We start from the raw sequence: 25178 nt of genomic DNA, 5'->3' as shown, positions 1-25178 counted from the left end.
TGATCATTTTCGACGCTTCAGGCTATTTCTTAGCAGTAGGATGTCGGTAGGTGACCAGTAATGCATAAACTTGTCTCCACAGTTGACACACTATTCACAGGACACTCCAACCAGCATAGTCGACCAGATGCTTGTCCCAAAAGCGAGCCTGCTGGATCTTCCCAACGAGCTTGTGTTCATGATTGTCGGTCACCTGGACCTGGACGACGCTGCTGCCTTGGGTTGCATTTGTCGACGTTTGAACCATCTATCACTGTGGAGCTATATCAACTCCACCTTTGCATGATTTTCGCATCTAGGGCTGGCAGCTGACTGCCATCCCTTCTCATCTTTGCGATTGTTCCATCTTTCTCTTTTTCACAAACCCGTCATTCCCTACATGACGCTCACATTCTCCTCGGATTTCCGCTCTGAACTGGCCAGAGTAGCTCATTTCGTGCAGTTGATCAATTATATCCCGATGGTTCAAGTCGACTTCACCAGTCTCACCTTCGCATTGCAGGAGGGTGAGTCCATGTCACAGTTGTATGATGCCTTTGCGGAGTTCTGCAGGAACCTTGCCACATTGGACTGTGTGGGCTTGACCCTAGGCTATGACATTGAGGCGTTTGAGCAAGTCTTCTCATCATCGACAACGTCCTTTGCACCAGCACATCTCACATCCCTATATGCTGTCACCATTCCACGTCAGCCGCAGAAAATGCTCGACTGGCTCCTTCATTCCCTCAACAATTCTCCTGTTCACGTCATTGTGATAGATGGGGCACTCGAAGCCATCCTTGCAGACGCAACCTTGCCACAGTTAACTGCCTTTACCTGTCTTTATGCCCCAGATGGCATGGAAACGACAGTTGGTATGGTGGAATTTCTGGGATGTCACCCGTCTCTGACTACCATCATCCTGGGTGCTCGGTCATTCAGGCGCCAAGATGTAGAACTGGTTAGGCCGGCTCTACGCCCTTTTCCCATGCTTGAGAGCATTACGGCCTCCCTGGATGTGTTAAATGTCATCCTGGGCATACCCTCGCTGTTCCCGGCTATGCATGAGATATGTATCCAAGGCCCTGTGTTAGACCCTCTTCAGGGAACTCGGGAGGAATGTTTTCTCATGCTCTCCGCTCTCCTCATCCTGATATCACAAACACCTGTGGTGTCTACTTTAAAGGTCCCCTTCTTGAATGGCTTTGATCACTTGGCCTGGAATTCATTCATGCCTGTGGGATGGCGTCCGGAGGCTTTCCTTACCAAGATAACGAAATTGGTGTTTTATGGGATGTCACTTCGGCAGATCAGGCCAGGCCTTGAGGAGCCCCTCAACCTAATTTGCATGACATCATATTTTCATTCGGTCGAGGAGGTGGTTGTGGAGGACGAGAGCTTTTCTACTGAGGACGAGTGGCTGAAAGACTTGTGTAGTGCATGCCCCATGGTGTCTCATCTGGTGATCAACTCAGATGAGCATAATTTTGTGTAGGTACCACATATGTAACAAGGTCGTAGCTCAGCATACTGTTATTTTATGCAGAACTGAATTTTCATTTTCGTATAACCAACCCATATCACGTGATGACTGGTTGCATATCACACGTATACTCCAATGTCTGTCTCAGTCTCACTGTCAAGAGCAATTCGAGAGCCAGGCCTGGTCCTTGCGTGTGTTTGACATACATGAATATGTCTTTGCTATCTGATTTTTGCTCACGGCGTAGATGGTGATTTGTCTAGCACATTCATTCCGCACCCACCATGCTCAACTCAGTACAACAGGTATCTGCTGTTACAACCGCCGCTCAAGGTTATCCGCTGACTTTGATTTTGGCGATGTCACGGGCATGAGTTTGTTGACATGAAGTCCACCACTTCATCAAGGGTCTGGTAGTCACCATCGATGCCGCGTCACTAACTTAAAGTGATCTGAAGGTCAGCTAAATGTTTATTCCAAAAGTTAATTGGTTGTCATCCGCGCAAGGAAATAACAGGCAGTACGGAAGCCTTGATAAATGCATCTCTTGGCGAATATCAGCTTTTACCTTTGCAAGCCTGCCTGGAGCAAGCATTCTTTGCATGGGGTTCCGTTTTATCACTTCCTGTGTCAGTGAGGTGGCTTCCTCGGGAAACCAGCGGGGTCTATCATGGCAAAGCCAATCGACGGCAGTGGCCTGCAGAGTGAGCACGAGGTACCTGATTTATCTGATGATAATAATAATAATTCATTTGGGTCCTTAGAGCGCCTGGTTCTTGTTCACCCCAGTTGACCCAACCCATCCTGGTATTGAATCGGAAAGCAAGTATACCTATCAGCTTCAGCTTCTGCTTTTACATCCATTCAGTTGCGTCTTCTTCTAGTTCCCATTACCGGATGTCTGCAGTAGGACTGTTCCTTTCCTAACATACACAATGGCTAACATGGCATACAGCGGTGCAGATCAGAGTTGTCAGCATTTGTGGTTTCTGATGAGCACGATGGCTCAGGTATGTTATTTTGACCTCTCTTTTGCTGGTCCAGCCTAACCTCACCTCGATCATCTAGGCATGGAGTATATTGGGCATGGAAGATAACACACTGGAATTACAAGTTGACCAAAAAACGGACATGAACTTGCAAGTCATAGAATTGGTATGTCGTCCTTCTGCTCGTATGGCTCCTGGATAATAAACACTGAGGTTCAAATAGGCATCCATGGTGCCCCACCTCACTCTCGATGATGCGGTGGGTTTGTTAGATCTGCCCAATGAAATCATCCTCGCAATTTTGCATGACGTCGACCTGAATGATTTGGTGTCATTGGCATGGCTTAGTCAACGTCTGAACCTTCTGGCACTGAACATGTACCTGGAACGCTGCCAGAAGGTATCGGACTCGATCGGGTCTTTTGGAGGACCAGGCAGGGCTTTCTCTTTCCTATGCGTGCTCCGATTGTGTTTCTTCAATCGGCCCCAAATCACATCAATGTCGCTACATTTCTCTGGAAACTTTCATGCCGAGATGGAAGAGGTCCGACATTATGTCGAGCTTGTAGGTCCTGTGCCTCTGTACGTCGACATCAGCAAAATCTGCTTGAATGTGGCGGGAGGACCTCAGTTCGATATCTACCGGAAAGCAACAGAGCTAGAGGAGTTTTGCCATCTTCTACCTAGCCAGGACTGCCGTTCGCTCACTTGCTCGAGGTATGCACAGTGGTTTGACCAGTTAATCCCCCTTCCCACGACTTTCTCTCCTCCTGCTATAACGACATTGCATAGTATTCGGTTGCCCAGTCATTCGGCAAAGTTACTGGACTGGCTCATCAGGTCCATGAATGCATCACCTCTGCACACCATAGTCCTTGAGTGGCTGACCGAGCAGGTGCTGGAGCGGCTGCGCCTACCTCATTTACGGAACATGACATGCATTGATCGCATAGATCATGACATCTCTTTGGCACTGCTAGGGTTTTTTTTGAATCGTCATCCAGTGCTGGAGACGCTCAGCATTCTAGGGCATTCCTTGTATGTGGATGATCATAGGCTCTTGCAAAGTATCCTCCAGCCCATGCCTCATCTCACAAGCCTTTCGGCGAACTTAAATGTTCTGGGCGCTTTCTTTGGGTGCTGGGGTTGTTTTCCAGCGCTGGAAGACATTGGAATAGAGGGTCCACTGACAGGGATGTCAGGCTGGTTCTATATAGCGCACACTGCAGTGCAGCACAACTATGTTCGAGACACATTCACATGCCTAGCAGCAGTCCTTGCCCTCATATCAACTATCAGGAGCATAATGTCCCTGAGACTTCCCTTCCTTTCAAACTTTGAAGGGAATGCTTGGAACATGTGCATCTTCGGCAAAGATGATGCTGACCCAGATGCGGTAGTTCCCCTCCCGACGAATAGCCACCCAACAACTCCAGGCCAATGTCCCGAGTCACTTTTGACTCGCATCGATACAGTCACTTTGTTCTCAGTGGAGGGACATCCTCTGAGGAGAGACTGTTCATTCGATATAGCCTGAGCCACTGGTTATTTTCCATCCTTGCGCACATTAGTGATCCAAGATCCATCTTATCTGGCTGATATGGGATGGGCTGGGAAGGAGACGGTACTACTGGATAAATTGACCTCTGCTTGCTCCCTCCTTCAGGTTGTGAAGCTCAACAACATGGAATATCACCTTCGAGATAGTGGCATAGAACTATGTCATAATGATGGAGAGTAGTGTGCAACGAGATGTGGGCCCATCTTGGACTGGTGAATATCTCGTCTCTCTCACTGAAGTACGATATCCTTATGTTTTTTGGTGTTATTTTGGTGTTTCAGCAGTACTATTCATGAAGCGCGCCATATTTCTTTCTTGTTATTTCCGTTTTTCTTGTGTGGACAGCTTGTTTCCGCACCTTTCTTGCTATCAGTTGTTGCTGATCTTGTTTCTGCATTTGCGTCAGTCGTTTTGGCCATTTCTTGTGTTGTTTTGGTTCATTTCTTGTGTTATTTCTCATTTCTTGTCTATCTGGTGTGTTCGTCAGATTACTTTACCCTTCTCCTCACACTTGCTGAATGTTTGTGCCATAAGTATCTTATACTATTGGAATTGATATTTCTATGTTTTTAGCGTACATTCTTTAGTTATTCATTAGTGATTTGTGTAGTAGAATATACAGTCATTACATTTATGAGACAACCATTACAGAATGCTCCTACTATCCGTTTACGCTATTCGCCCTCTCTTAGACACCGTGTGGCCCCCTTCACAGGTGGGGGTGCACTCGATTAGGCGTGGCTGAAGAGCGGCTGGATTGTATCAATAGCACCGAATCCTGATGAACCATAAAACACTTACATCTGTGAACCACAAGGGTATGTAACTGGATGTATTTGGCTTTCTATGTTGGAGGTGATACATGGCATGTAAGTTAATCAGAGATGTTTGAATACGTGTTAGTCCCTTCTTATTTGATAAGCGTCAATAAGTGTCTGGTAGAGTAGTCATTTCCTGCTCTATGTATTTAGAGATGTGCTCGCTTACCTTGTATTTAATAAGTGGCTGGCAGAGTGGTTTATAAACATTCGTTCTCCTGTCAGTAGCATCTCTTAGAAGCTCGTCAGACTCATCAGATAGTACTTGTGCTAGTTCTCAGCAATATGGTAGACATGGGTAGGTGTAGACTTGGTTTAGCTGGTGACAACTGGCACTGACATAGGCTACAGTCAATACTGAAGAAGAAGCTATGTCTGCAGAAAACCTGCAGCGATCTCTGGATGCAGGTGAGCACGCTTTGCAGTGTTTGTAGGATGGCTCATACTGATAGAATGTCAAGAACCTGTGGACAATGAAGAGCAGCTGTATTTGGCAAATAATGTGGCGATGTTTGATAAACTCGAGAAGAAATCAGACTCTTTCTTTTTGGATGCATGGTTCGAGACTTTTCGGATGTTTTTCGCTATACATTGGCCTCCTGAAGATCAAAGTGAACATGGAATGTGTATGTTTTATGAGGCCAGTTTTATGCCGTCCACTGTTTTTCTTTCCTTACTGATAGGAGCATTACAGGATCTGAAGCGTCGTCTGAGAGAGGCCTTTCAGAGTTTTGATGCTGAAACTCAAAGGCGTGAGAGGATTCGTGTTGAAGAAAAGTGGGAGCTGGTTTATCCAGGCGAACGTATTCCCAAGGAGTGTAGTCAAACGGGAAATGAGGAGTCTACCATGATAGGAAATGGCGGACAGAAAGCTCGAAAAGCTCGTCATATTCGTCCTATCAACCTATTTACCAGAGATGGGGCTTATGTTTCTGGACAGAAGTCACCATAGATAGGTACGTACATCAGCTAGAAGTAATGGCATTGGGCTATGAGAGTTATATACATCATTATAATAATAACGGTAGTTATGGTAGCCAGACTTTGATCTGCCCGGATCCAATTCGCTTCTCATCCATGGCGATGCTTTTCTTGAGGAGATTCTCATATGTAGTCTTAGCCTTGGCGACTTGCCTAACTCGCTGTGGATCCTGAGGTTCTTGGGCTAGTCGAATCATGGATTGCTGATAGGTTTGGTGTGCTGACTGAAGCTTATTGTTTTGAGTGAAGAGGTCGGCATCGGCTTTTTCTAAGGTTCTGGACCTGGCTAGAGCTGTTGGAGGTTCATTTGTGAGGGGGATTATATTGAGACAGAAACACAACTGACTCTTCCTTTTGACACTGAGTTTGGTGGATGCAGTGGTGTCCATCGGATGGTTTCATGCGAATATGCCGGCTTTAAGGTGTGTCTGATAACAAAGCAAAGCAGGATGGTCAGCTCAGTGCAATGCACACTATATCATATAATAAGGAGTAGAAGCAATACCTGTTGGGACTTCATCCTCATCATGTCGAAGTGTTGGCCACAGCGGATACCCCCTACAAGTGAACACTGTATACCCTCATGGTTGACATCTGCATGGAGTCCTTCAGCAAGATTAGTATGCGAGTTTCCAGCTTTCCAGATGTCCAATGGAAGTTTGCTCTTCTCCCAGCACATAGCTTCAAAGGCAAACTTGGACCGTATTTTATCCTGAACCCAATCTGACCACAGGATTAATAGAAGTATCACAGTAGGATATAAGGGACAAGTACTGGTTCCAGTGGTTTTCCCTAAGACTTGGATCTTATAAACGGCTGAGTCAAAGTTCTTGTGAGTGATACACATAAGACTACGCATGATTGTCTTGACTTCATCGGTGACTTTAGCCTTCTTGATATTGCGCTCGACATGTACCCAGCAGAGATGAAGAAGACGATGGACATGTTCATATTCACTAAGCTCATGAAGATAACGGTGAGGCTCGTGTAAATCTCTTTGGGACAATGGGATCTCCTTCTGAGCTATCGCTTGAAGATGTAGACCAAGTCCTATAGCAGTCTTTCAGCAAGGTCGAGGCTCAGGAAAGCAGAAAATGATGTATTACCTCTTGCTTGTCCACCATCTTGATCAACTCCCCAATGAAGAATGCCACGCCGTTCATGGAGGCTGGGAGAATGCAAGTGTCGATATTGCAGCCACTTGCTGGTGTCTAGATAGACAATTTGGCGGATTTTGTCGAAAAGTCGTTGATGAGCTTGAGCGGACTGACAATTGAGTAGAGCACAGCAGTAAACCACACCTGGAAACATTTGCATTGAGATATTTTTAAAGTGTTACGGTACATGTATAGCCTACCAGTTTTAGCGATATAGTCGAATCCAACAAGCTTGAATTCTTTGTAACCAGCCACTCGTTTGAATGAGATGTCAGATTCCACGTATTCGGCATGAAGGAGATCATGGCTGCAAGATGGGCTCATGCACAGTATGAGCCTGAATGAGCCATGGTCATCAGCTAGAGGGCCTGGATCAGGGTCATTGAGTGATTCCCAGGGCATCTCTTCAATATGACGAATATAGTGTTCTTTGGATGGTACCGTACGGTTCTGAATGTCTAACAATGATTTTATGCCTGGCAGGAGTTGTAAGTATAAATAAAAGAGAAGGAGACAATCATGTCTTACCGTTCCAGCCAGTTCCATTGGGGTATTGCATAACAATGGCGCTCTTGATTATTGCATCGAGGTGATCAAGGTTGGCTAATGACAGATGTAAATCGGTTGCCATGGGTAGGGGCATATCTGGTATTTGCACAGCAAGATAGGACCAGAAAAGTGGATGTTGTAGAAGACGACGTGGTGTGATATCAGGAAGCTCCTGCTCCAGTGATAGGAGCATGGTCTTGAGTGATTGTCGAATGGGTTCCGGTGTAGTCGTTGGTAATGGAATCGGATGATTATGGGGAGAGTGACACACCACAAGAGTGTGAGGACATTGGTCCCGATATTCAGGAAGTGGTATATATGCAGTAAACTTGGCATTACAGGATAGAGCTACCATCTCGGTCATATACATGGTGAGATCTTTTGGAGAGCAGTGCGTATGAGCTGTAGTTATTGAGTGAACACGCAAGAATCATTCTAGAGGTCGAAACTCATGACAGTTGACTTTCACGGAGGTAACGTTCTGGACATGATTGCAAGGAACGAGTGGCCCATATCCATGATGTTTAGCATACTGCTCCCAATAGAGAATGGTTTGGTGGTCATCATTGAGCAAGGCAAAGAGATAGTCGACATTGTATGGGCCATCAGTGATGGACCGATTAACAAAGTGCTTCTTCAAAGACTGGCTGTTATAATGTTCGCAACTGCGCAAGAGGCCGAAAGAAAGTGAAAATTGGTAAAGAGGTAAGAAAAGAAGCCACACATACACTATATATGAGTATCCCTGCAAGCTTTGCTTGACAATGATATGACCTTGACACTTATCCTTGGAAAGCTGCCCACGGCATGCTTTGGTGGGAGTACGATCTCATTGATTGTTGGTATCCTGCTCATCGACAGTATAGGATGTAAGTTCTTGTGCAGGATAGGGACACCCACCATCGCGAATGGCTACCCAAAGTGAGAGTGTCTTCTGAAAGTATTGTTCAGGTGTGGGTTCCACAACCAGGGATCTATCTTGCTGAAGCTGCTGGTGCAGAGCCTCGGATGTAGCTTGGAGATGAGGTCGCCGGACTAGCTGGGGATCAGAAAATGGGCACATTTTCAAGCCTTGACCTATGGGAGGGACAATAAGAACATCTACTTGTGGACTTTTCATGAAAGAACAGACATACAAGTGGTAAAAATTCTTGCGCATGGAACAGCACAGCCATTGGAGTCTGCAAGAGGGAAAACGTAGACAGGTTTTCGAGTACCTTTGGGAGGTCCAAGCGAGTAGGCAACATCTCGAAGAGGATTGTAGATGTCTGAACCTTTGGTGACAGTGAAGAGGTGACCAATTTGTGAGTTTGGAGAGCTAGTGGTTTCAGGATATTGAAGTGTAGTGGAAGGGTGATAATGGATCAAGCGTTCCAGCGTTGTAGCCTGGTTGAGCATGACATTGTGGGATTCTGAAAGTGCCTTCGGATCAGATTGTTGACTTATCTGAGTAGGGCTTAAACTCGTTTGTGGTGGAGTGCCAGAGCAAGTAGTGGTGACAGAGGATAGTACAGGTTCTGATGGTCGGGAAATGACTTTGTTGGTAGAGTGGGGGGTTAGAAGGTCGTCAAAGGTGAGGTAGGGCATTGACAGGCATTTGCATGAGTAGCTTGGACATGAGGCTTCATATCGCGTCCTGCAACTGCAAGGTCTGTAGCTCCTAGTGCTGGGGGTGTCTGGGGGCTAGTAACTTGTTGCTGGGATGAACGAGCGGCAAGTGGCGTTTGACGTTGAATTAGAACGGGCATCTCGAAAGGTAAGCGGGAAAAAGTGTCACAGACTGGAAGTGAACGTGGTAAGAAGCGATGCAATGGATGGTGGAAGAAGGAAGTAGCAACCTGCAACGTAAGAATGTCAGAACAAGGTGATGAAGTTGATGTGCCCTTGTACCGATATGGATGAGGGGCGGGCACGAAGAGGGGGATGCATGCAGTGTGGCATGGTTTGGCAACAGGAGCCGAATGTCGGACGGAGCAGGAGGTGAAAAGCGGAAACGCTTTGATGTGCCTGGTGGTGCCTTATATCAGGACCTGGAAGGTAATCGGAGTGGTACCCATCGACTGATCACTCCTTTCGTCTGGATATGGGGGTATAAGATCATTAATAGGATAAAGCTGTACGTCACAGACATGGTCGTGTCTGATCCGGCACCATACAACGTTGCTGCGCCCCACTTGATGAGATCTTGTTCGGAGGTCAAGGATTTTCCGTGGAGTTTGAGCATCGTTTCCGTGTATGAGGGTTTCGATACGCCACGCTCCTGCTGATGGTTAATGCTGTGAACATATTTTACGACAACAAACTGATTTATGGAGACGAGTCCTGTAGCCTACTTGTATTGGACTGTGCAGCAAGCAAAGGTAGAGTCCCTGCCAAATCTTCCGCTATGCTGCGCCCGTGCACCAAGATGGGATCGGGTTTGTAATTGACTCGCATGGCGCCAAAGGCACCGGAGCTATTTGCACACACTCCAACTACTCGCTGGATGTAAGGAACAAGCTGATACTTGAAAATCTCCCCAGAACACTGGGAACTGGCGTTTCCACCTTTGCGCATGCACACGAATACATGGCCGGACTCAGTGCAGGCTATGATCATGCCGTCACTGCCTACGGCCACATCCTGGCAGGGCATCAGTCGAACCCAAAGTGAATATGGGAAGAACAAACTTTGGCTGCACTGAGCTGCTTCTTCAAGGCCATGCCGGTTGCGGTACAAAGGCTTTGGAAGATGGAGGAGATCCTTCTGCTTCGGTCAGCATCGGGATCACAAGCAGGAAGATCTCTCCGTTCGAAAACAAGGCAGCCACTGTATCATCGCAGTTAATTATTTTGGAAACGTGGGCTCCTTTGATGGCCTGAGGAGGTCGGTAGGGCTGTATTTGCTAAGGAAAGCCATGCGCCGGAAAGCTGTTTTCAAATGTCGGTGTCCTGAATAAGATAACCGTAGATGGAAGACTGACTTGATCTTGAAGCTTTGGTCACTCCATACACAAATGACTTCCTGCATCACAAGAAGACAGATCATGGCGGCGTCTGTGAGACATACAGATGTGACGCGCTTGGTGGTTTTGGTCACCTTCCGAGGTAGAACCTGTATGGGTTGAGCTGACTTATCATAACCTGATCGCACTATGTTAGAAATGAGTCATGCACAAAACGATAAAGCACACCTAATTGTCCGTTATTTGTGCCCCATGTAAAAACCTCCATCACGGTCCAGCAAGCGGACGAAGTCTTGCTCGCGGCAACACCCCTGACAAATTCTTTCTTGAGTTGACCGACAATTTTCTTCAGTGCCGACTGGATAGGCCCTTCAATCCGACCAATGCTGGCGATCGAACTTGTTTCGACAATGTAACCCAGCTGTGCAAACTGATTCAGTCCCCAGCTGAGAACTTCACCGGTGTTGGTGAGAGCCAAAGTGTGATCTTGCCCCAGCGGGACAGAAACTATAGTCTGATTGAGCTGTGATAGCGGAGTCAAGCTGTACTGGGTATGTTGTCCAGGCCCGAGCCTGCAGAGACTTTTCATCAATAGGTGAGTCACTAGCACCGAAATGATCACCCTGACCATCCTCCGCTTCCGAATCCACAAAGTCTTAAATTCACCTTCTTCTCACATGTAACGATGACTAGCATTTAAGGTAAAAATACGAAGAAGAATGGAAACGGGAACACACACCAGTATGTAGTTTGGAAGTCTGGACCTGGCGAACTTGTAGTGGAAAGAACTTGGCATGGATATTGGAGCTATCGGAAGAGTCTCTGCGAGGAATGACCACCTGGTTGGGATATGTACGATCATCACCATCGCCAAGACCGAGAGTAGCGTTCCTGTTACAAAGTCAACCTGAGTAACATATGTATTCTGAGCCAGATACCTATTTACAGCTCGGCACCAGAAACATTGACAGATGGTTTTGTGCCCTCCACCGTCTTGTACAACTCAAATGCGGTATAGCCCTCAAAGTCCTTCAGCGAAATGTCAATGTCCGAACGTTGAAGTAACAAAAGGCTATGTGATATCAGCAAGATTCACAGCAAAATTGCGTGAAGCAACGTATGCAGCACCCAGGTTCCCGTGAAATAAGGTCTGAATGGAAATTATTGCGACGAGAACCAGGTTTGATCTCGAACTTGACATGTGGATGAACACCTGCCTGTGAGTTAGCAAGGAAATCAAAGCGAAAGAGGAAGGAACGCACCAATAACGAATCGATACTGAACACCCTCCTATTTCCCATCCGCGGCCCAGCTCTTTCCATGTTCCTCGCATGAACGCCTCTGGGTTCGCGTCACACATCGACTATCATCTCTACACCCTCATACGTGCCCTTGACAAAGTCAAACATGGTCTCATATACCGCCCTTCAGGGTACCTTGAGCGAAACAACGCAAACGTGGAGAGAAGATGTGTATGGGTGTCAATTATTGTGGGTCGATGTGTGTTGAGAGAAGCCAGAAGTCATCAGGCCATGAGGAGGGAGAGAGTACTTTCTCTTGTTGGTTTCTGTCCATGGCAGTGGAGGTGGATGCGAAGAATGTATGTGGGTGTGGGGGGGATGTGGGTTTGTATACGAGTAAGCATGTGATCAGCTCGATTTTGTAACACGGACTCTTAACCTCAGGCAGTCTACAAGCACGTCGGTAAAAGAAATGACGTCTCTTCTGGTTACACTTCGAACAGCGTTCACTGCCGAATCCCCGTAAACGTCTCTCACCAAAAAAAAGTAGCGATGAGAGATGCATGATTCTGTAGTGTCAGAGATCAGGTGGGGCAGCCAGAGGGTGACAGGTTGGGGATGGAGGGACCACGAGCAAGTGGGTCGAGGACGACGACACAAGAGGAAAGCAGTCCAAGGGTAAACCGGACGTGTGTTGGCTATACCTAGGCAAGGTCGATTCAAAATCCCCAGGACCAAATTCAGACGCGCATGAATAGTAAACGGTGGGGTTGTTATGATTCTCCGGGCGATATAATACACGATGTTCTCCACCAGCACAATCAGTCACTGCAGCCTGTGAAGAGGTCAGAAGAAAGCACGACAGGGCGATGATAATGGAAATATATACCATCTCAGACAGTCACCACTTGTACTCTCCACCCCTGTCTCACGCACGGCATGTACAGTTGGTAGCGTCACAAATCCCTTCTCGACATGTCCGACATCTGCTCCACATCACAACATTCGCCACGAACTCTGCCGTCATCGTCAGAGAGTGCGAGAATGGCAACCTTGACTGAAGAGTGCCATACACGTTCGCTAGAACCACGGATGGAGCATCAGTCTCCAGCAGAATCCGCTTGTTATTGGCGGCCGACATTGTTTGGCAATGTTGAGACTTGGTGCATAGCAGACGTAGCAGACGACGGCTGTCAAGCCCATGCGGAGATGTGGAAAGTACCACAGCAGGCCGAGGTCGAAGGTGAAGTAGTGAACGTGGACCTGGAGATAAACGTTAGCTTGGAACGAGGGTGGATGGTTCAGGCAGTCGTACCTGGTGGTCCTAGGGTACGATTTCCTTGGTGATTTTCTCTGTATCCTCCTCTGCTTCTCATGTATGCACTGTTGTTGAGATCTTGAGATGCCACGATCCATGGCTATTGGCAGCTGCTGGGCGAATACTGTTTGTTGGACATCTAGCGGTGAGAATGTGTACTGGTGGTCGAGTCCAATCTCATCCAGCCCGAAGCATGACGGATGCGATAGTGTCTTGAGAATCTCGGATTCCACAGAGGAGTATATGATCGTGTTTGTGTCCGAATGTAAATTATCTCGGCATGAGCCGTAATCGGATTCGTAGAACGTACGGATGAACGCCTGTTTGTAAGTTAGCAATAAAGTTCAAGAAAGAAATGCACCGATAATGAATCGATAATGGATGTCCTCCCATGTTCCATCTGCAAGCTCCTTCCGCGTCCCTCGCATGAAAACCTCCAGCTCGCATCATATGCCGACTATCATCCCTAAGCCATTATCCGCATGCTCGCTCTTGATAAAATCAAGCGAAGTCTCATTCAGAGTACTGTGAGTGACAAAGCAAATTTCAGGAGAAGATGCGTATGATTATCGATTGTTGTGGATTGCGAGGTCGACGCATGGAGGAGGATGGGACCCGGAGCTCTTTTTCTTGTTGTTCTAGCCCATGGTAAAGGAGGTGGTTGTGAAGAATCATAGACGAGAGACGTGAGGAGATCGAAGAATGGACTGGAGATGGAAGATCTGGACAAAAATCTCCAATTTCGTATTTTAGTGATGTTTTCGGGGCTTATGAGGTTGGAACTAGTGGTGATTCTGGCGCGCCGGGCTCCGATGGTGCTTTCAGAGTAAGTGACAGTGCAGCTAGAGATTGCAGAGTTGGAGGAGAGCGTAAAGGAATGCGTGGGAGTAGCTGCTGATAGCGAGTCTGAGTGATGTCGCTTGGCAGGCTGAAGAAGCTGAGAGTCAAGGAACGCAGATGGAACTGGTTGGGGTGCGGATGGACTGGTTGAGAGAAAGGAGGGGACTAGAATTGTCGTTGCTTGTGCACCAATCAAAGTTGATCTCAGTGACGCCGTTGTCGGGCTGTCTTTCCCAAGGTGATGCGGTGTTGGGTCTGAGATCTGAGGAGGGAACGCCGAACATCCAGCATCCAGCTGAGCATCGTCCGACGTGTCATTCGACACAATTTGCGATAGGATGGGCAACATTGAACGACAAAGATAAGTATGTAGACATTGTGTAGAGAGATTGTCTGATATCGAGATCGAGTCATGCACTGTACCACTCCGCTGAGAGGGTGGTGAAAGTCACGTACTCTCACAAAGGAGTTTCACGCAGTGTGTGACAGGTGTGAAGGCTGGTCGTTGCGAAAAACCCGAGCTACTACAGCAGTACGTAGCTCTTATATACTACTAGCTAATATCAAATAGATCCTATCGGGTGCGTCAAGAACGGTGGAGCGTGTGGAGCGACAACGAGGGGGAGAAATGAAGGGTAAGGACCGGGCCAAAGGCCGGCTCATTACATATGCCCTCCTGTCCAACGAAGTTGGGCACTATAGGTAGAGTAAGAAATAAACAAGTGTAATACCCTTGAATGAAGCAAGGAAAGTTAATGAAAGGATGTATAAAGTAAAAGGACATCACGAAATCAATTGCGGGTGGTCCTCATGGTGGAATCTCCATTCACGTCCGTTTTGTCGCCCTCCTTATCAACGTAGTAGAGCAAACCATCCTTGTCGGTATCAATGCCCTTTCCATGATCAGGATCCGAGTCTCCATCTGCATCGATTGATCCTGCACTGCCCTCAATGAACTCGGGGAGATCATCTGAGAGGAATCCCTCCAGCGAGTCTCCTGCAGCAGCATAGCAATCCTCGAAATCTTCATCCCACATTAATCCAGCCTTCTTATCAAGACGACGCTGGATAGCTTTTTCCTTGGCAGTCTCGCACTGGAAGAGCATCTGATGGCCAAGGAACTGAGTCTTGTTGTACTCGCATTCAGGAACAATAACATATCCAGGGATATTGAGCTGGCAAGGGTCGAAAAGGAACTTCATGTTGACGTGAAGCCCTTTGCTGGTAGGAGATGGGGAATTGAGATGTGCGAGGGTGTAGCCCTTAGGTCCGTTAGGATTGGTGGGACTGGGCTTGACCCATTCAACGAATTTTTCGGTCTGAGAACCCGCATTGAATGAGGCAGCGATTGCATCATAAGCAATGGGTTCAGAGCGGATCTGTCTGCACTCCGAAATGCCATCCTTGGCATGAGTACGTCAGAGAAGGTTGTTGTGCTCAATGCATTTGAGCATGTGCACAGCATGAACCTGAGAAACAAGGCCTCCAAAAGAACCGGAGCCTGGGGCTTCGTGAACGTCAAACCATTCGCGATTTTTGTGGACAGTGAATGCCCTTGGTGGGAGCGGAATTGCCGGAGTGGGAGTGGTAGTGAGCAAGGGATGGAGGTAAGCAGGAGGCTTGCAGCCCTTCTTGCCACGGGGTCTACATTCGCTGGGCATGGACAGTGGGAACGCAGTGGTGATGGTCCTAGAGGGAGAATAATGTAGCGGGAAATGATGGGGAAGTGGGAGCACAGGTGTGGGGGAATTCACACAACTTTACGTACCCTTTTCTATCCTCCTAGGAGACTCAAAATCAAATGTAATGGAGCTCACAGAAATCCCGTACTGTTCTGGATCTGATGGGAGCGGTGAACGCCCCATCGGTAGGTTACCAATGGACACACAACCTAGCAAGTCAAGATAGTCAGCAAGACTGCCAAGCCCGATGAGCTGGTCGTAGGGCATCCACGTAATATCACCAGTAGTCCATTTAACTTCAAATACGGCATGATCTTTAGCGCCATGATGCGATAGAATCCGTTCAATTTTCCACTGAGGTTCTGCTTCCGGAGTCTCTTGTATTTGAGTATCAAGACGTCCTGGAAATCTGCGATCATCATTAGGAACATGAATCCGAAGCAAGGAGGAGTGGAATACTGGATGTACTCCTCTCTGGATGAAGCTCGAAGGCAGCTCTACACGGAATGAGTGATTTCCGAAGTCCCTTGAAATTTTGTAGGGCCTGATATACTTCGGAATTAATTTGCGAGCTAGACCTTTAGCAAACTTCAAATTCTGGGTGGATACATATACCAGATCACCTTCGTGGAAAGGTTCGAAACGTCGTTTCCGATTTGCGATATGAGTTTGCTTCACCCGAGTTTCAAGAATCGCATCGTGAGCTGACATGATAGCTAAACGCCGCAATCGAGCAAATGTTCGGACAGAGGGATACTCATTCTTTGTATTCGAGTTCCATATCATGGATCGGGGTATGTGTCCAGTATTGAGCATGAACGGGGCATATCCTGTTGTCTCAGACCTGGCGCAGTTCATCGCGAACTCAATAGCTGGCAGTTTTGACACCCAATCCTTCTGAGTGGAGTCAACGCATTGCCATAACATCTGGGTAATGGTACGATTAGCCCATTCCGTAGAGCCATCACTCTGAGGGTGATACGCACTGGACATATTCAACTGAGTACCCGTAAGCTCATGTAGCCTCTTCCAAAAGACGCTAGTGAACAGTGAGTCACGATCACTTATAATCCGTCGTGGCATTCCGTGGTGCTTGTAGACATGCTCAAACATCAGTTCAGCCACTTGGTGGGCAGTGTAGGTTGTACGGCAGGGAACAAGATGTACCATTGAGGTAAATAGGTCAATAATAACAGTTATCGAGTCAAATGTACCATCGCGATTTTTAGAATCTGGTAACAGCCCAACAAAGTCAATTCCGATAGCCTCCCAGGGATACGTCGGAACCTTGAGAGGGTGCAGCAAGCCGTAAGGCTTCTGGTTGTTAGGCTTGCTCATCTTACAAGTACGACAAGACTCACAATACGATTTCACATCCGAAACCATATCCTTCCACCACACACTCTGGCGAAGGTAATCCAATGTTTTGCTTGCCCCAAGGTGAGCTAGAATTGAATGAGCTTCCGAAATAATGATTTCTTGAGCTGTACGACCGTTTACGAGGATGCGAGGTATGCAGAGAAGTCTATCGTCATCCTTCTTGAGGTACAAAAGGCCTGTATCCTGGTTCCACTCGAAGTTTGCAAAGTGTTCCGGGTTTTCTACTACTCTTTTGAAGAGAGGATCATCAGAATAGCGATGTTGAATAGCTTTTTCGAAGTCAAGGCCATTGAGCGAGGTAATGGAATTGAGCAACGTTGCCCCAGTCAAGTCTGGGTCAGCGTGGGAAATTTCCGGATCGCGGGAATTTGCTTTGCTGGCACTTTCTGCATTGATTCCCTCTTGCTCTCGAGATCCACTGCCATCCTGATTTCGTTCAGGCTCCTCTTCTGTCCTAGGGCCTCTGTAGACCTTTGCTGAAGGTCCTACAAGTGGTGGATTGGAGCTCTGGGCTGTCCCCATGCTGCTAGGGCTTGGCCTTGCAGGGATCTTGATGGTGAGCTTTTCCTGCTCTTTTCCATTGCTTCCTGACCGCGTTTTTGGTTCGTTAGCTCGTTTAGGACTACTGTGGATCGTAGTGGACGACGATGAGGTCAAATCTTCGGTACTCCCGCCCTCCTGTGCGCATCTAGGGCCGACAACGCGTACATGGCCTTTCATCCTATATGCGAACTCAGAAGACGTTTCTGGATGCCCAGTGTCAGCGTTGGATCGTTTAGGGAGTGCCCTGGAACGGGTTGTACGTGCTGCAAAGGCTTCCAGGCCTGCCAGCAGTGGTATGGTAATTCCGTGACTGTTCAGATGGTCCATACTGACATTATCATCATGATCAGTGTATTCCGAGCGTGCGCGGACAGTACCAGGGGCGTCGTTGGTGTATATGCGTGAGAGAGCATCCGAGAGGACGTTGGATTCACCAGGTATGTATACTATCTCGAAATCGAACGCGCTCATCTTTTCTAACCAATGCGCTTGCCTTCCTGTTAGGTCTTTCTGCTTCATAAGGTGGATCAACCCCTTATGATCCATTATCCAAGTGAAATGAATTCCCTGTAGAATATCCCGATGGCGCAACATCGTCTCAAGACCTGCTAACATCTCCAGTTCGTGAACTGCATAGTTCTGTTGTGCCGAACTAAGCTTCGCTGAGTAGAAGGCTGCAACTTTGGCCTTCTGCCACTCATCTCCTTGTGCGACGTAGCCTGCGATGCTGGCGGAGCTCACGTCGGTGACCATCCAGACGGGTTTGTGCTCAGGTGAGTAGTCTAATGGCACTCGGCTATGGTTACGATGATGCTCAACGATTTCCTTGATCTCGTCAAAGGCTCGCTGTTCAGTGTAGGACCAACGGAATGGGACTGTCGAGCCTGTGAGGCCATGGAGGATTCCCATAGGGCCACGGATGCGAGGTAAGTCATCTGCGAGATATCCTACGCTTCCGAGGAATCCTGACAATAATCCTTTTGATGTAGGAGTCTTCCAGTTGATTACAGAGTCCACCTTGTCGGGATCCATACGTATACCATTATCATCAATAATACGACCGAGTACTTTCATTTCCTTTGGCAAGAAATTCAGTTTCGAGGTACTCAAGTATAATTGCTCTCGCTTCAAGACATCAATAATGCATTTAACATGCTTAACATGGTCCTCGATTGTGTCGGAATAGATAATAACATCATCTAGGTATACCTCCATGAAGACACCTATGTAGGGTGAGAAGATATGGTTCATCAGCGCTTGGTACGTTGCGGGTGCGTTACAATTACCCTGCTGTAGAACGAGACTGACCATATTTCCGTCAGGCTTTGTAACCGTAGTTCTATCAACATGCTCGGGAACAACTCGGATTTGCTCGTAGGCATCCTTGCCGTCAATAATGCTTCGATATTTGCACTTTGCCACACGACGCAAAATCCCTTCAATGCTTGGGAGAGGTGCTGACACCTTGCGAGTGTTGGCGTTGCGTGCGCGCAAGTCGACGACAGTCCGGAGTAGGTGTTTTTGCTTTCCTACTTTCGGAATCAGCAACATTGGTACTGAATTCCCTGAGGTAGTAAGTTTCCACCTACCTGAGGATAAGTAATCCCTTCGTTTTTGATCCCATTGTGAACGGAAGGCCTCGGGACACCGAGACGGCCTCCAGGGATATACCTTGTGCTTGTCAATCAAGGGTATCTCATGGTTAATTGCACGTAAGGGTGGCAATGGCGTTTCCGAAGCTGTTTTGCAGATGGGGGCCGCATACTCTTGAAGCTCTGCGCGAACTTGCTCGAGTGCATCCTCACTAACCATCATAGCTTGGGACCGAACCTGGCTAACATTATCACCCACCATAGGCAAGGCCGTGTCACTTCCAATCTCAATAGATGAAGGATTAAAGCAAACGCGAACATTATACTGATACAGCCAAGGTGTACCAAGGACCAAATCATATCCAGAGAGGTTCGCGATGTCAAAGTAATGCTCTGTTTTGATGCTCTGATACTTGAACTGAACCTTTGTCCCACAGAGAATCTTCGAACGAGATCCCTGGACTGCGAGATGCAAAGGAATAGGTGATGGAAGGTATGTCTTGAATACCTTCAGCTGATCTGCTAACTGAGTAGACATGAAGTCCCCCAATGAGCCGGTATCAACCAAAGCTCGGCAAGGCTTTCCATTGATGTCGACGACAATAACAAGAGGTCGAGGCACCACACGGCCGATGTCTTTCACAACCGAGGCGTGGCGCTGGACAGCAGGGTAAGTCTTGGGCTCGATTTGGACTCCCGCTATGCTCATAACATGAGCGTAGCCATTCCGTTCTTCCCAATGCAGGTTGCCGTTCATCAAATGCAAGTAGTTATCAGCTGCTGCAACCACGGAATCAAGTTCCTTCTCAAACGTTGTCATTTCCGTGGACTGCGAAAACATGCGGGTAAGAAACTCGTATTCAACAGGGCCTTGTAGCCGTTGTAACAGAGTTTCGTAGGCATTATTTAGCTTTTTCCAGTACCAGTTTGGCAGGTCAAAGTTCGGATTAGTCAGGTACTTGATAGGTACTGACGTTTTGAACTCGCGACGGATATCCTCAATGATATACTTTCCTGTGAGGGCTTTCTGGGATGAGGATAAATGATATACTGAATGTCCTCTTCCAGATTTCCAGGGTCCTTGATAAATGGAACATGTCTAGTCAAGGATTTTTGAACTGCAGTAGCTAGCGGATGGCCCATCCGAGGGTAATCCATGTTCTGGAAGGCTGGTATGTGGTCGAACATAGCCAGTTGCCTTCCCCAGTACTCTCCGGGACTAAACTGAGGGTCCAATACCCATGAGATAGGTAATTCTCCTCCTAGTCCTCGGTCATGATCAATGAATTTAATCATGCGATCTTCCTTAGACTCCCACACAGTGAACCGAAGGTGACCATGAGGATCAGAGCTATCTCCGGGGTACAGGCTGGCTCTCATGAAGCTTCGTCTCGAGAGCGTCGACAAGTACGTTTCCCATTCTTTGAAGTCGCCATTGCTCTGATCTAACCTTGATAGCCTCAGCACTGCTTCAGCTTCTCAAAGCGAAGCTCATCCAGGAGGAACTGACTCGAATTGCATAGCTACGAATGCCTTTAAGTTCTTTGATAGCCAACCGATTGCATCAAAGTATGGATTTTCGAGTCTCGCAGCATCAATCTGAAGCACCGCAAGATTTGAGTGATCTTCAACAGTAAGCTTGTTTGATTGAGCTTCTCGGCTCACACTGAACCGGTCGTAGGGTGAGACTTGGTTCTCATTGAAGCCCAATTCCTTCAAATCGGGATAAGAGCTAATGCCGTGGCTTAGTACAAAGTGTAAGCCTTGCGTGAGAGCATCTCCAAGTTCTGAGGACTTGCTAAACCACTTCGCAGAGTCAAACGGAAGTGCAAGAAGCCTTGCGCGTTGCTTCGCATACCATGCACCAATCCGGAACTTCGGATTTCGAAGCAAGGCTGCCGAAATTGTGAGTTCACCGTGTTCTGATTCAGTATCCGCGATGGTAAAGGTATCATTGTTCAGACAAAACACGCCAAACCGATGAGAGCTCACTGCTCCCCAACGGAGTTCATCCCCAGGGTACGGTGCATCGTGATTCAGGCTTAACTCGGCTGCGTACTGATAGAAATCACCAATACTGGTCGGACGCCAGCCTGGCTTCTGTTTCCTTGCGCAACACAAAGTTCGAATACACTGTTTCCAGGATACCCGAAGACCTCCTTAGCGTCATCTGCCCAGCAGTACAATGGTTCGCCATTGCGATCCTGTGAACAGGCATCTTCCTCAGTCCACTGGAGTCCGAAATTCTCAATTCCGAGAACTGGTGAGGCCTCATTGCAATCTATGCTTCCGAAATCACTGATGAACACTTCCAGATCATTTAATTCTGACTCATGTGAATTATCAGGGCTAACGGCTGAAGGTTCAGCCTCAATTCCAGGGTTGCGATGCCTCTTCGCTGTCAGTTTCGTAGTCTGAACTTTCTGATTCATCTGTTTCCTGAGACTGATTCAAGGTCTGGGACATTTTCATTGTCCGAGTTTTCAGGTAGTAACTGACTATCCTCTTCATCAGGCATGAACATCATACCAATTGAGATGTAGTCTGCCGTTTCCGTAGTCTCAGCAAGCTCATGAAGATCTTCTGCAAGTTCATAGTGCATGCCATGTGCTGAAAATCCCGGTGGTCCCTTTTTATTACTGGACTTGACCGTATTGCCATGAGGGCAGTTCCGAGCCATATGGCCAACTTCCTCGCAGTTGAAACACTTATTAGCAGCTACTAATTCCGCTTTCTTGCCATCTGACATTTTATTTCCAGAACCAGGGTGATGTAGAAGGCTTGCTACCTCCTCTGTTATGCCCTCCATTGGAAGGTTTGTTGCCCGAACCTCCTTTGGATGACGATGAAGCCTGATTATGACCTGTAGAATGTCCCGACGGAGCAGATCCACCATTTCGGGGTCCATTCTTATGGTGAGAATAGCCTTTACCGTGGTTATTATTAGGCTTATTCTTCTTTGACGAGGTTTCGTTATTCCCGTTACCATTGCCATTGTTACCACCTTGTGATGGCTTCTTCTCCTTGGTGCGAGGTGCAGCTTCAAGGTCAGCCATCTCAATTAGTTCAGCTTCTTCAACAATGCGACGCCAACTGTGAACTTCTTTATTCAGTTTCGCACGATGTAGTTCACGTTGCATCTCTTTGCGGAATCCATCCCAAAGTTTGATGACACGTTCTCGCTTGCTAGTGACACCAACAAGTCCATACAAGGTTTCAAGCTCGTAAACGTATTCCGAAACGGTACGATCATTTTGATAGCACCTCTTTATTTTATCACGTTGCTGACTACGATAATTCAGGGGGAAACAAGCATTGAACATTCCACGTAAGAAGTCCAATAATGTCCATTCCGCGTGATTCTTAGAAACCTTTTGGATGAAAAAGGAGAGGGCTTTACCCTTCAGGTAATGTGACGTCAAGAATACTTGTTCATCTCTGGGGACCTGACCTTCTTTACAGAACTGAGTCATTTCCATTGTGAAGCGGTGGAACTTCTCGCCGTCTGCAGTACCATCATACGGAGTAGGAGGGATTGGCTTAATAATCCGTTTCTGACTAGATCTATGCCTCCTACGGCGGTGGCCATGATGACGATGAGATCCATGCCTTCGGCGGTGGCAGCGATGATGGCGACTATCACGAGATGAGTCTGAAGCTTCCGAAGAGCCTGATTCTGATGGTGAGTCACTACTTGAGTCTGAAGAGCTCGAGTCTGAATCCGAGGGATCACTATCAGATGGAGAAGAGTACGAATAGCTTGAATCTGAATCCGAATCATCACTAGAAGAGGAATCAGAGCTCGAAGGATCTGAATCGGAGGAGCTAGCATGCTGCTTGCTCTTCCATTTCTCATTCTTCTTCCTATTGAGCTTCCGTTTATGTTCCGGTGAGGCTTTCTTCTTAGATTTACCAACTTTTAGAACATTGGCTAAGAAGCTATCAGCCGGAAGCTGATCTGTTGGACGAGTAGAGCCATGCCGGCTCCCATGATGACTGCTTGAGGGTGCTCTGGACTTGCCCCGAACCACCTCTTCCATCCGATGATCAAACGTGCCTTGCCAGCAGCTCAAGATTATGAACATTCTTCTTCTTAGAAGTCCTTTTCTTTGATTTCGTAGGCTTTTTCTGATATTTTTTCAGTTCAGTATCCTCAGGATCTTCATCGGAAGTTTCCTCAACCTCGAGAACATCATACCGGCCAGTCTTACCAACCAGTTTCTTAGTTCGCTGAAGCCTTGGACTTGCCAGAAGCTTTAGTCCTGCTTAGAAGACTTTCTGACCTTTGCGAATCCATCCTCATGGTGCGTTTCAGGTTCAGGTTCATCCTGATGACCATCAAGTGATTCCTGGATCTCATCACGGACCTGGTTCCAGTTCTTGAGCGCCTCACGTTGAGCCTCAATGTCCAATTCCGAATCATCAACTTCCTGGTTATGATCGGCAAATTTTCCCTTCGCAACAGTATGAGCTTGGGCCTGGTGTTGCATTATGGGTTTCAGGTGGGTTGCGAGCCTGCTTCTGAGCAACCTTATCCTGACGTTTTGCCAGGATTTCTCGCTGCTCGGTAGTCAGATTACGTTCTGCAGCCCTAACTGTAGAAGCTTGTTCCTTGGTGAGCTTCTTTGCTTTATGCTGCTCCTTAAAGCGAACTGCATTCCTACTCAGGTCATCCAGACTCTGAGTACGACGAAGCCTTGCAGGCCTTGCCGGTTGAAGGGGAGTAGGTTCCTCAGCATCAGTCTTACTAGATGCTTTCTTGGATTCCATGCTACTACTAGAACTAGATGTATCAGATTCATCATCATATTCTACATTACTACGAGACAAATTCTTCTTTGAAATACCCGCAGCAGTCAGATTCCCTTGGGAACTGACATCCTCATCATCCTCCGAGTCAGAAGGAGACGATTTCTCCTCCTCCGCTTGTACATGAGCAGAAGGAGGGTTCCTCAGCATGGCATTGCCAGACGCTGGAACACGGCTCGCAGCCGGACCAGGAGCAGAGCCCTGAGCACTCGCAGTGCTGGATTCTGCCGGGATTTTAGTATTACGGATATCTGGGGACAGCTCACCAGATAACTCGGATAAAGGACTCTCCACCCTTGGCAAGGCTGGCCCTGTTGCAACAGTGTTGCGGCGGCTGCGCAAGGCGTAACGAGACATCCTAATAGGTATACAGAATATACAGTGTCGAAATCGGAGTGGCCTCGGGTGATCAAGCCTCGGTTTTCCAGAGATCAACGAAGAGAGAGAGAGAAAGAGATTTAAAGAAAAAAGCGCAGATGTAGTTGAGAGAGAGATATAGAAATAAGCAGAGAAACAGCCAATGGAGCTGTCAAAAATATGAGAGGGTGGCAAAAGTCACGTACTCTCACGAAGGAGTTTCACGCAGTGTGTGACAGGTGTAAAGGCTGGTCGTTGCGAAAAACCCGAGCTACTACAGCAGTACGTAGCTCTTATATACTACTAGCTAATATCAAATAGATCCTATCGGGTGCGTCGAGAACGGTGGAGCGTGTGGAGCGACAACGAGGGGGAGAAATGAAGGGTAAGGACCGGGCCAAAGGCCGGCTCGTTACATCCGCCGAACGCGCAGAAACATCAGGACGGCAGAGAGCGTGATGGTCCTATGCGCCTAATGGTGATGGCTCCCCCATATCCTCGAACAGAAGTGCCGTCTTGAGTGGGCGCATATCGTCAGATTTTCTTGCGTCGACATATGAAGTCATATCTAGATAGGAATGAGGATAAGATTCAGAACGAGTTAAGAAGCTGACGCACCAGCTAATGATCACCCTCCTTCGTCATCGTATCCAAATCCTCCATCCTTGCAATCACGTCGTGTCTCGGCGAAGGTTCAAAAATGGTGATTGATATCATGAAGGTCGTTGAAAAGAAAGAAGCGTGGCATGAGAACGCCCGACGTTCTTCCGGATTTGATAACTCGCTTTATTACGTCTGTTTGTGCGAAATAATGCTTTTTATTTCTTCCCCATGACGGTAACAAGGAAATACGTAGTCTACGGCATCGATCACACACGAAGTCGTTGAACCGACAAAACACTCGTACCCAGACGAGCGAGCGAGTCCTCGAGCTCATCGCCATCCGCTGTACATC

At 47.5% G+C, this 25178-nt stretch overlaps 5 protein-coding genes across 5 annotated transcripts; 1 reads left to right on the top strand and 4 right to left on the bottom strand.

Annotated features, from left to right (window-relative positions):
* Positions 1-379: 379 nt before the first annotated feature.
* EV420DRAFT_1486991 (uncharacterized protein) lies at positions 380-3988 on the top strand (the record flags this gene model as incomplete). Its single annotated transcript, XM_060470467.1, has 9 exons — positions 380-1470; positions 1526-1653; positions 1710-1767; positions 1921-2166; positions 2227-2269; positions 2347-2472; positions 2531-2617; positions 2675-3168; positions 3244-3988. 9 exons carry the CDS (start codon positions 380-382, stop codon positions 3986-3988), a joined length of 3018 nt encoding a protein of 1005 aa, XP_060322660.1.
* A 2301-nt stretch (positions 3989-6289) lies between these two features.
* Positions 6290-9104, bottom strand: EV420DRAFT_1280541 (uncharacterized protein; the record flags this gene model as incomplete). Its single annotated transcript, XM_060468209.1, has 9 exons — positions 6290-6534; positions 6586-6861; positions 6918-7112; positions 7169-7444; positions 7497-7537; positions 7580-7919; positions 7974-8262; positions 8377-8594; positions 8654-9104. The coding sequence occupies 9 exons, from the start codon at positions 9102-9104 to the stop codon at positions 6290-6292; spliced, it is 2331 nt and encodes a 776-aa protein (XP_060322659.1).
* A 1034-nt stretch (positions 9105-10138) lies between these two features.
* Positions 10139-11544, bottom strand: EV420DRAFT_1667255 (regulator of chromosome condensation 1/beta-lactamase-inhibitor protein II; the record flags this gene model as incomplete). The annotated part of the gene is made up of 6 exons (XM_060478995.1): positions 10139-10401; positions 10476-10639; positions 10690-11033; positions 11090-11150; positions 11201-11352; positions 11408-11544. Coding segments are annotated over 6 exons (1050 nt in total), but the record flags the coding sequence as incomplete, so codon positions are not given.
* Positions 11545-12630: 1086 nt separating this feature from the next.
* On the bottom strand, positions 12631-13253 carry EV420DRAFT_1280533 (uncharacterized protein; the record flags this gene model as incomplete). Its single annotated transcript, XM_060468207.1, is given in 2 exon segments — positions 12631-12861; positions 12879-13253. Coding segments are annotated over 2 exon segments (606 nt in total), but the record flags the coding sequence as incomplete, so codon positions are not given.
* Positions 13254-23313: 10060 nt separating this feature from the next.
* On the bottom strand, positions 23314-24223 carry EV420DRAFT_1651808 (uncharacterized protein; the record flags this gene model as incomplete). Its single annotated transcript, XM_060478588.1, has 2 exons — positions 23314-23535; positions 23588-24223. The coding sequence occupies 2 exons, from the start codon at positions 24221-24223 to the stop codon at positions 23314-23316; spliced, it is 858 nt and encodes a 285-aa protein (XP_060322656.1).
* Between the last annotated feature and the right edge of the window lie 955 nt (positions 24224-25178).

This window comes from Desarmillaria tabescens (assembly GCF_030435595.1).
Source record: "Desarmillaria tabescens strain CCBAS 213 chromosome Unknown EV420scaffold_106, whole genome shotgun sequence".
Lineage (NCBI taxonomy): Eukaryota > Fungi > Basidiomycota > Agaricomycetes > Agaricales > Physalacriaceae > Desarmillaria > Desarmillaria tabescens.
Note: the sequence above shows the minus strand (reverse complement) of the source record. Positions and strands in the feature narration are given on the sequence as shown.